This window comes from Setaria italica, chromosome VI, assembly GCF_000263155.2.
Source record: "Setaria italica strain Yugu1 chromosome VI, Setaria_italica_v2.0, whole genome shotgun sequence".
NCBI classification, from domain to species: Eukaryota; Viridiplantae; Streptophyta; class Magnoliopsida; order Poales; family Poaceae; genus Setaria; species Setaria italica.
The window spans coordinates 6,139,658-6,151,126 of record NC_028455.1 but is presented as its reverse complement, the minus strand read 5'-3'; the positions used below and the strand labels follow the sequence as shown (position 1 = coordinate 6,151,126).

Below are 11,469 nucleotides of genomic sequence, written 5' to 3'. Positions count from 1 at the left end.
CCTCAGCCGCCGCCGCCCGCCGCCGCAGTGGCTCGTGCTCGCCGACGACGACACCGCCTTCGTGCTCCCGAACCTGCTCCGCGCCCTCCGCAGGTACGACCACCGCGAGCCCTGGTACCTCGGCGCGCGCTCCGAGTCCGCGGCGCAGAACGCCTGGCACGGCTTCGCCATGGCATACGGCGGCGCCGGCATCGCCGTCAGCTGGCCCCTCGCGCGCCGCCTCGCCCGCTCCCTCGACTCCTGCGTCCTCAGGTACCCGCACCTCTACGGCAGCGACGCCAGGATCTACGCCTGCCTCGCCGAGCTCGGCGTCGAGCTCACCCACGAGCCAGGCTTCCACCAGGTGCGTGCCTTCTTCCTCCTGCAACTCTCCATGCCTGCTTCGTTTTGGAACGTGTCTTTCTCTGCTCCATGTGCCGTTGTGCTGTGCTCTTGGCATGTTCCATTACATGGATATCAGCAGTTGCCATAGAATTATTTAACAAGAAAAAACTATTTTTTTCGTACTCTACTACTTTTACAGCAGAATTGGGTTAGGAGTCGGTGGATTGTCTCAAAACTAGGAAAAAAAACAATCAACCTTGTAACTACAATCATTCCTCTTCTGTTCCCCCACATAGTTCACTGCCGCAGAGACGTCAGATGCCTCTAGCTGATGGAGGAGCCAATAAAGTATCCGCGGCGAAGACTGTTCTTTCTTCTATGATGTCTTATGCACTATTATTATCCTATTGTAGTACGATGTTTAGATTGTTTCAACAAGGTATCTGGTTTTTTAATGCTAATATTCAATGTTCTCATGAGGATTGGTTGATGATATTTCATAAGTGAGCATGGATCATATATCACCACCATATGGTTGGCTGGCCAGTACAGGCAGGAAGCATGCTGCCAACAAGCAAACTTTAAGCCCGTGATCTCCAAAAAATAGAAGTATGGCACTAGATGAACTTTTCTGCATATTTTACGTTGATCCCCGGATAAAAGCTTATCCTTTGGAACTCTCTCAAGAAATGAAGAACAACACAGCTTGATGGCTACTGGTTAACCTCTGCCATTTTGTAGTGCTGAACCTATACAAAAGTGATCTGCATTGGTAGTCTAGTACATTGACGGACGTTGACGTGAGGGCACTTAAATATTGGCTATTATGGTCCACAATGGGGTGCACACATCCCTTTCAGACAATTTAGTAACACTCTGGTCAGTTCTATCTGAATGTTTGACAAATAGTACTATTGCTGAAGAATATGGTTGTGCAATTTTCATACAGCAGTTGACATGGCTGCACTAGCCATTTCATCTCTTCCTTGTGCTACATCATACTTTTGAAGTTTTCATTTGGTAAAATCTAGAGACTGCTTCTACTTCAGTATTTTCAATGTCATAAAAAAGCATTTAGCTGTTTAGTGTGCATCAAAATAGACAGACATAGTTAAACTCCGAGCTTATATCTGTTTTTGCATTTGTTATGACCAGATCGACCTTCATGGGGATATTTCTGGCCTGCTAAGAGCACATCCACTTTCTCCTTTAGTTTCACTGCACCATCTTGATAATGTGTATCCTCTTTACCCTGGTATGGACCGGACAAGAGCAATGAAACATTTCTTCAGGGCTGCTAATGCTGATCCAGCGAGGATCCTGCAACAAACAGTGTGTTATGACAGCAAAAGATCCCTTACAGTATCAATCGCATGGGGCTATTCAGTTCAGGTGTTCAAAGGCAATATTCTGCTCCCTGACCTCCTTGCTGTGCAGAAAACATTTGTGCCATGGAAAAGGGGTCGCAATGTTACAGATGTCTATATGTTTAACACCAAACATGTTCCCAGAGATGAGTGCAAAAGAGGAGCTCTTTTCTTTCTGAAAAGCATTTCTTCGGGGGAAGGCAAGACACAAACCACTTACAATAGACAGCCACCGAGAAAATGCTTGCCTGACTTGATACCATTGAAGAATCTAAGTCTGATAAAAGTGACGGCTGAACAACTGCAACTGATTCCTGGGAAGGTATGATAGGGGTAACTTTTGGCATCAATGGTTGCTTAAATTGCATTGCTTACGCTAACATTTTATAATTCTTTGTTACTGGTCTATATATATTTTCAGGCCTTAAAACGGCATTGTTGTGACATTGTACCTTCTTCATCTGATACCACCATGGATGTTAACATCAGAAAATGCAAAGATGATGAGTTGATCGCGATGCATTCATAGTCATTCTTCTGTCAGATGGACGCTCATCTATTGCAGTAAGTCCCCACCCCACCCAAAAAAGAACACTCGCATTATCATGATTCATGAACAGCCAACCCACTTCATCTGCTCAAAGCTTCAAACTTTCCAAAATCGGTTCTATATTTCTGTTACATGGCCCGCGTCACTTCATTTAATTTTGGTTCGTTTTAATAGGACTATTTAGAGTTACAGAAATGTATTGCAGTGCATGAGAGTTTTGGGATTCTTTTATTAATAAAATTATATGTAGCATTTTAAGTCCACGTTCGTCCTGGCAGTATTCGATATGCAGTGAACAATGACAGTTTGCATTGCCGCAGTTGTCCATTGCTTATTGGGCCCATTTCATTGCTCTTATCAAATTTGAAAAAAAATTTGTCTACACAATGTTAATGCCGTGTTTTTTTTATCTCACACACTTTGCATTTTTTTGTGTTGATATGATATATTTTTCAAACAGCTGCCATATATCACAAAAGGAGGGAACCTGAAACAATATCACTATACTTTCCAAGCAGCTGCCGTATTTTTTTTTCAGTTCATTTTTGTATATTTTTCAGTTCATTTTCATAAATAGCCCCCTTTCATTGCAGGAGGTCATCATCCACCCCAATCGTGTCCTGAAACTGAGCCATGCTCTTTGAAGAATCATCATGGATGAACACTAGATTTATTATAGTATAGACAGAGACAGAAACAGCAAAGAAATACAGATACATACAGAGTCTAGACAGAGGTAGGAACGTAGGATAAATTAGCAATTTAGCATCTCTATTCCTTCAAATAGCAGAGTTGGGGCATCAGCATTTGATTGTTCCATAGTCTGACTTGTAACATCAAATTGTCATATTTTTGCCAGACAATGCTGCAAATAATACAGCTGACGCAAATCACCTTTTTGTTGGGGCATTGAGATAGATCTTGGAAATGTGAAAAAAGTTTACACTTATTTCTCACCATTTGTGATATCCCATAGAGTATATCTCTTGAAATGTTCATGTTTCAAGTAACAAATAAATAAACCTGCTGCATAAAAGTTCTCCAGACAAAGTAAACATAGCACTCCTTTGATTCTACTCGATCTGAAATCAGTACAAGTATGCATGTGACTACCAGAACTGCTGCCTAGGGCGTTCTGTGACAGTGATCGCTTTACCAAACCGTTCTGAGTACGGTGCGCCCATTCACAAATCTCACCCTGAGGTATACCTAAATTCACCGAGCCAGGGCTACATGGTATTCTCACCATTGGTTCAATGGTCACGTGCTCGAGCACAGCACCCATTTCCAAAATGCCACACAGCAGCTCGACCTGAGCCCGGTAGCACCGGAACCCACTCATGTAGACCGTCTTGAGGTGATCATGGCGGCGCATATGGTAGGAGACTCCCTCACCATGCCAGCAGTGACCAAAAGCAACAGGCACAAAATGCATCATCTGTTTCATGAAGACAACTCTGTCAGTATTGCAATCTACATAGCCAAATATTTGTCCTTTTTAGGTCCATCCATGACTAAACCAACAGGAGGCTTCTGTTCGGCAGCAAAGAAAGCAAGGAAGAGAAACAAAAGCAAGATAGAAGACCACTCACATGCAATTCTAGCGTCTCTAGCTGTGGCGCAAAGCCAAATACCGTGACAACTGAAGAATTCCACTGTGTCTATTTGGAGCTTTTGTAAAAATAAGTATCTCATAAGTCAGATGCTTCAAATTCAGAAACATGCATGCTGGCCTTGTTGTCGACGTATGCACCTGAAACATGACCAAAACAATTAAGGAATTTTTTTTGCGAAAACAAATACGGAAACATTAACACCTCCATTTGAACAGCTAGGAAGCAAGCAAAGAAAATGATAAACATCAGGTACCTGTGAGGACCAGACCGGTAGATTTGTGTGCATATTAGCATGTACATGGAGCATCTTGACTGCCGAAACACTGGGAATTCCATGGAATACGTGGCCAAGTACTTTATTATTGTCTTGTTCAAGCCATGTCGGGTGAAAAGTCAGGGTTGCCTTCTGTAATTTTGAGCAACCATGAAGCACAATAGGAATCGCAGTACCTTTGTACCCAAAACGAGAAAGATTAGGAACATTAAACCTAATCATCTGGACACGCATATTGGAAATTAGCAAATGTCTAAGTTTATCAAGTTGTTGTGGTATATTCAGCCACTCCAGAGCAGGCGATGAGCTCCAAGTCCTCAAGAATAGAGCAACTTAATAGCAAGCCTGAAAGATCTCCGATAATTTGAATGCAGTGCAGATGAAGACTTCTGAGTTTTGTAAAGCCACATATATCCGAGTGGGGCTTTATAGAGACATTGGTGAGAAACAAACACCGGATAAAAGGGCGGCCTTGAGCACCTAAAGCCTCAAGAGGGAAATGATGAACTTGCTTGGTTGGTCCTACATAATTTCCTTTCGGCCGCAGGTTCATATTTATAATATTAGCCTTTGATCCAGTGGCAAAGCAAATCCACCTGTTAAGAATATCTGAGTCCATCCGAAGGCTGTACCTGACACTGAACTTATCTAGCCCTATTCCACTGTGCTGCTGAATAATGGAATTCACTGTCTCAATGAACTTTGGTCTTTCTATTTTGACACTATCCACATCGGTGGACCCGTCTTTGCTGCCATCAAAGCACAGATTAGGATACCTTGTCCAGAGCTTTCTCCAGCTTCTTGACACGAGGCTTGTCCTTGCAGCCTCTTTTAGTGACAGCAGCGACAGTACAAGATTTTGAATTTCCTGCAACAAGGATGACGAGGGTTGAGTACTTGGGTTTTGATCAAACCACCTGATAGGCATGATAGTCATTAGTACTCATGAGTCAGGAGACACAATGATTGAAGATTAAGTTCAAAGTGGTTTTCTTCTCTATCTTTTTTCCCAAAGGAAAACCTAAACAGATAAGATTGTGCAACCTAGGCACTGTAGCTCGCCCAACGACATGGAGGTGCGTGCACGTGCAACAATGGAGCACCATGAATGCAAGCTCGGAAATGATTTGCCGGATTGTTTTGCTATACTAGCAACTTGATGGGCATGGACTCGTTTCTGTCGCCCCAAACTGACCCAACGAAAGCGGAGGGGCAGAGTAAACCTTAGGGAGGTCCTCCATGCGGAAGGAGACGGACGGATACGGCCGCGGCGGCGCGAGTGCTTTGTTGACGCCGCCGTGGCGCTCCAGCCTCCTCTGTGTAATGCCCCTTGGCCGTCGGAGATCGCCGGTGATGTGAGTACGTCATAGATGGAAGAATCAGAGGGTAGCTTGGGGGAGGGGATGAACCCTGAACCTCGGAGAGTAATTCATTCGATGAAATATTCAGACATGTCTCGGTTGTTCACCGTCTGGCCTTTAACTAGTTACACGGGCTGATAGCCCGACCCCACACCGCTATGCCACCCACGCACACAACTACGTTACTTGCCTACGAAGACGTACTCCAGCTCTCCGCTTCCTCTTTAGACGATGCTGCAGTCAGGGTGTCACACCTCTCCTGGTTTCAAATGTTGCTTGACCCCAAGCAACCGTATTGAGAAACATTTGCTTCACAACATAGAAATCCTCCCGAGTAGAAGAAGTTGTAGAAATATCAGACCATTTGACTAGGACTTGGGGAATAGCTCTTGTACCTTTCTTGACCTAGTGCCTATCAAGAACTTCTTTTGGTAACAATTCTTGTGATGACAGATCTATTAACTTTGGCAACTCTTGAAAACAGGAGTATAATTGGGTGTGAATGGCTTGAGTTGAGACACATGAAAGACCGGATGTATTTGGCTTCCAACAAAGCAATGATAACTTGTATGCAGCATCACCAATCTTTTGTTCCACCATAAAAGGACCAAAGTATTTAAATGCTAGCTTGGGATAAGGCCCGCTGACCACTGATTGTTGAACATAGGGCTGAAGTTTGAGAAGAACTTGTTCCCTCACTTTAAAGCTTCTATCAGTTCTATGATGATCTGCCTGCAGTTTGATTCTGTTTTAAGCTGCAGCTAGATGTTGCTTTAGGGAAGAAAGTTGCAGTTCCCTCTCTTGCAAAAACTCAATAGCTGAGCTCTATTCTTGATGCTCCAGAGGTACTAGTGTGCCTAGATCAGCCTCATAGCCATACAAAGCTTTAAAAGGAGAGCAACTCAAAGAAGTGTGATAACTTGAATTGTATCATAATTCAACTAATGATAACCAAGCTTTCCACTGCTTAGGTGAGTCATGAATAGCACACCTGAGATATATTTCAAGGCATTGATTAACATGCTCAGTTTGGCCATCTGTCTAAAGGTGGTAAGTTGAGCTCCTTAGCAACTTTGTGTCAACCAACTTAAACAGTGTTGTCCAGAAGGTACTTGTAAATATCTTATCTCTGTCGGACACAATAGACCTTGGCAAGCCATGTAACTTCACCACATTGTCAAGCACCAATTTGGCCACCCTTTGTGCTATGAATGGATGCTTGAGAGGAATGAAATGACTGTATTTAGTAAAACGGTCAACCACTACTAAGATGGCATTACTTCCTTCTGACAGTGGTAATCCCTCAACAAAATCCATTGAGATATCCTACCAGGCACCCCATGGAATAGGAAGAGGTTGAAGCAAACCACTTGGATGAATATGTTCATGTTTGGCTTGCTGACATATGGCACATTGTTTAACAAAGTTGTCAACATCTTCTTTCAAGCCTCTCCAATAAAATAGTTGCTTGACTCTGTAATAGGTGGCTTTGGTTCTAGAGTGTCCTCCAATAGCACTAGAGTGTAAAGCATCAATGAGTCTTGTCTGTAATGCTGAATTTGCAGCAATCCACACCTTGTTCTTGTATTTTATGAGCTCTTGATATAAAGAGAATCCCTGGTCATCTGGATTTTGAACTGCTAGTTTTGTAAGTAGCTCTTGAGCTTGGGGTTAGTAGCATAAGAGTTTAGTACTTTTTGAACCTATATAGGTTGAGCTTCAAAGACAGCTTGAATGGCTAATAAATGGTAACATCTTGATAATGCATTAGCAGCTTCCTATAAATCACTTTGAATTGAAGACCCATGAGCCTTGTCATAGCTTTCCTTTGCATTTTTGAATGGAGGTTCTGTTCACTGAGATTAGACATACTCTTGTGATCTGTCATGATAAGAAACTCTTGTCTTTGCAAATATTGTCTCCGTTTTTCCACAGCCATAATCAAAGCTAAGAATTCTTTTTCATATATAGATAACTTCTGGTGCGTTGGTCCCAAAGATTTAGTCATAAAAGCCACAGGTTGGTCCCCTTGCATTAATACAGCTCCCACTCCTGAATCAGAGGCATCAGTCTCAACTATAAATGGTTGATTGAAATTTGGAATAGCTAAAACTAGAGCTGTAACCATAGCTTGCTTCAATTGATCAAAAGCTGCTTGAGCTATCAATCCATAATATTTAATAAATTTCCTGTAATAGCCAGTGAGACCTAAAAAACCTCTGAGTTCAGTGACAGTAGAAGGAACTAGCCATTTGATCATTGCTTCTGTTTTAGTTGGGTCAGTAGCCACACCTGGATCAGAGATAACATGTCCCAAATAATCTAGCTTACTTTGAGCAAAAGAGCATTTAGTATTTTTTAGATAAAAATGATGCTGTCTGAATTTATGCAGAACTAGCTTGAGATGATGGACATGCAGTTCCAAGGTTGAACTATAGATCAGAATATCATCTAAGAATACTAGCACAAGTTTTCCTGAGAAAAGGGCCCAGAATCTCATTCATAATGCACTGAAAGGTTGTTGGGGCATTAGTAAGTCTAAATGGCATGACTCTAAACTAGCAATGACCATAATGTGTCTTAAAAGTTATTTTGTGTTCATCACATTCTTTCATTATAACTTGATGGTAACCTGCTCTCATATCAAACTTTGTGAAGTATTTAGTGCCAGCTAGTTCATCTAATATCTCATCAATAATGGGCATAGGAAATCTATTCTTAATGGTAATGTCATTTAGTTTCCTATAATCAACACAAAACGCTATGTGCCATCTTTCTTTTGAATTAACAAAACAGGAGAAGCATAAGGACTTGTACTAGGAGTGATGAGACCATCAGCTAAAAGTTCTTTCACTTGTATTTCAATCTCATCTTTGTGCAAAGGATAATATCTATAAGGTTTTGAGTTGACAGGGATAGCACCTATGATAATAGGAATTGGATGGTCATAGATCTTGGAAGGAGGTAGCTCTTTAGGTTCAGCAAATACATCCTGAAATTCTTTAAGGACATCTTGGACAACCTCAGGAACAGATGATGCTTCTTGATCTGATAGCACTTTCACTATTGCATAAGCCCAGATATCATTGCCAGCATTCCATTTCACCAATTTATCAGCTGACAGTTTTTGTAGTGACAGATTCCTTGGCTTTACCCCTTGTATGGTGATATGTTTCCCTCTGTTCAAAAATTTCATTGTCTTGTGCTCCCAGTGGTGGGTGATTGGACTGTTTTTCTTAAGTCAATCATATCCCAAAATACAATCATAAGCCTCCAGGTCCCAAACTCTCATATCACTGCTGAAAGTGTACCCTTGAATCCACCATTCTAGTTGTGGCACCATTGTATTAGAAATTAGTATCTCTCCATTTGCCACTTTCACTATTTTTGGTGGTGCAGGTACTTTAAAAAGGTGGAACTAACAAAACAATGAGAGCTGCCATTGTCAACTAACATCAACATCACTTTGTTTTTGACCAAGGCTCTCAATCTCATAGCCTCACCTTCATCAGTGCCAGCAATAGCATTCAAGGATAGAGTACCAAACTCCTCTACTAAGGCATCTTCCATGTCCAACTGTGTTAACACCTCTTCAGTCAAGTTGATGTCCAAATCATTCAACATTATTATATTCACTTGTGCATTGGGTCTTTTAGTACACTTGCTAGCATGGGTAGCATCATAAGGTTCCATGCAGTAAAAACATAGATTATGAGCTCTGCAATAATCTCTTAGCTGCCTTTCCTTAGAAGGTTGAACAATGTGATTAGGTTTTTGTTGCTCAATTCTGGCAGAAGTAGATGTAGTGGACCATCTGGGACTTGGTGTGGTTTTCAGCCCTTTCTTAGTGCTCTTATCTTGTATTTCCTGTTGTATTTTAGCTAACATCACAGCCCTCTCCATTGTGTGTGGCACCTGACCCTGGACTGAATATCTGATCTTAGATTTCAATCCTCTTATAAATTGGGAGATAAAATAAGTGTCAGGCATGCCTCCACTGTGCATATCTACCTAAAATTGTAGGGATTCAAATGCAGCAGCATATTCCTCCACCAGTCTGTTTCAAGTCCAACAACTCATTCACAGCATGCTGATAATCATAGGCCCCAAACTTTTGTTCCACAGCTTTGATAAACTGATCCCAGGTCTCCACCGTATTCTTTCTTTTATAAACTCAAAACCATCTGGAAGCATTTTCGTCCATATGCATAACAACTGCTATAATTCTCATGTGTTCAGGTATGTCAAAAATTTGGAAGTAAGTCTGACATTTGTCATGCCAAATAGTTGGATCTTGTCCCTCAAACTAGGGAAATTGCATTTTCAGCATGGAATTCTTATGCACAATAGGAACATGTCCAGAAGGACGACCACCAGGAGTGTAGCAATGATAATGTGGCTCACCAAAAGTTTGATGGTCCTGTCGAGGAAGATGCTGACGGTTATATGTTGCAGTGGATCGTGTAGGACTCCCTCCTTGCTTTGGATCATCCATCTCCACATGTCCCATGGTCAATTTTGCCACTACCTTGCCTGTAGCATCAAGCTGCTGCGCCATCACCTGCTGCTCCCTCATGGACAGATCGACGACTTTGTTGTTGATGTCAAGCTTCACTTGCATCTGCTGTTGGGTGATGTTCAGGTTTTCAATCTTGGAGAAGAGCAGATCAATTGACTCCATCAGTTTGTCAAGTTTTGCATCTACCTTTGCATAACCTTCCGTCATGGCGTCCAGAACAAATTAGGATTGCACAGAGGGCTTTGGTGGCACCGTGGTGAATTTCCCACAAATCAACTCAAGGTAGTGTAGGTATTACAGGAAATCAATCGCCGTCACCGGTACTGCGCAGCAAACGGCGAGATCTCACCAAACCTACTCTATTTCCGAGCTCAGATTGACGAAGTAATGCAATTCAATCACACGAACACCCAACCTAAGCTCGCGCACCTGAATCCCGTTGAGGAAGAAGAAATCCTCCATAGAACACCTCCAATCCGAGGTCGAGAAACACCGCCGCCTTGCACCGCCCGCTCAACACACTGTCTACTCCACCGCAACCGCGCCACACACCCACGCCGAGGAAAGAAGGGTCTCTGATACCAGCTGTAATGCCTCTTGGCCGTCGGAGATCGCCGGCGATATGAGTACGATCACAGATGGAAGAATCAGAGGGTAGCTTGGGAGAGGGGATGAACCCTGAACCCTGGAGAGTAATTCATTCAACGAAATATTCAGACATATCTCGCTTGTTCACCATCTGGCCTTTAACTAGCTACACGGGCTGACAGCCCGACCCCACACCGCTACGCCACCCACGTACACAACTACGTTACTTGCCTACGAAAACGTACTCCAGCTCTACGCTTCCTCTTCAGACGATGCAGCACTCAGGACGTCACACTTTGCTTCGTCACCGTCGCCGCCGGGCTTCCTTCGGAGTCATTGCTGGGCTCGCACGGTGGCCCTTCAAGCCGGGTCTCTAGTTCGCTCTGGCCCAGCCCCATTGCCAGGTCTCCCATTGCCGTGACATTAGTTGGACCCAAAGGCCTGGTCCAAAATATGAGTGGCCCAAGGCCTAGTAGATTTTGCAGCCCAAGCCCACAGAAAAGCCCTAGCTTCCAGTCCTCTCCCTAAAACCCTCGCCCCCCATCTCTCTCGCTCCCACCAGAGCCGCCGGCCGCTAAACCCGCCGCCACCGCTACACGCGCGCCCTTTTCTGATCCATTTGTGTTATCTCTTCTTGTTGTTGACATGGTTGATGATTTGTAGATGTATCATTTGTGCTGTCTCTTCTTGTTGTTGTTTCTTTTTTGGATCAAATTTGCATCTGAAATATGTGATATTCATGCAGATGCTATTTGCATCCGGATCTGACCCAATTGCATTCGTATGGATTTTATTCTGGTTAGCTCGCACCATTAGCCCCCTGCTCTGTTGAGGTTGGATGCAGGGAAAAATGCGAGAAAAGGGGTATAT

The 11,469-nt window shown here is 43.1% G+C and overlaps 1 protein-coding gene and 1 pseudogene across 1 annotated transcript in view; one reads left to right on the top strand and one right to left on the bottom strand.

Moving 5' to 3' along the window:
• LOC101769261 overlaps window positions 1-3,197 on the top strand; it is a 3,483-nt gene extending 286 nt beyond the window's left edge. The window contains exons 2-5 of the mRNA XM_022827721.1: window positions 7-343; window positions 1,480-2,013; window positions 2,113-2,255; window positions 2,835-3,197. Coding sequence (XP_022683456.1) covers window positions 7-343; window positions 1,480-2,013; window positions 2,113-2,220 — 979 coding nt within the window. The 3' untranslated portion in view covers window positions 2,221-2,255; window positions 2,835-3,197. The remainder of the gene's footprint in view (window positions 1-6; window positions 344-1,479; window positions 2,014-2,112; window positions 2,256-2,834) is intronic.
• A 153-nt stretch (window positions 3,198-3,350) lies between these two features.
• LOC101768846 lies at window positions 3,351-10,218 on the bottom strand (annotated as a pseudogene).
• Window positions 10,219-11,469: the final 1,251 nt, after the last annotated feature.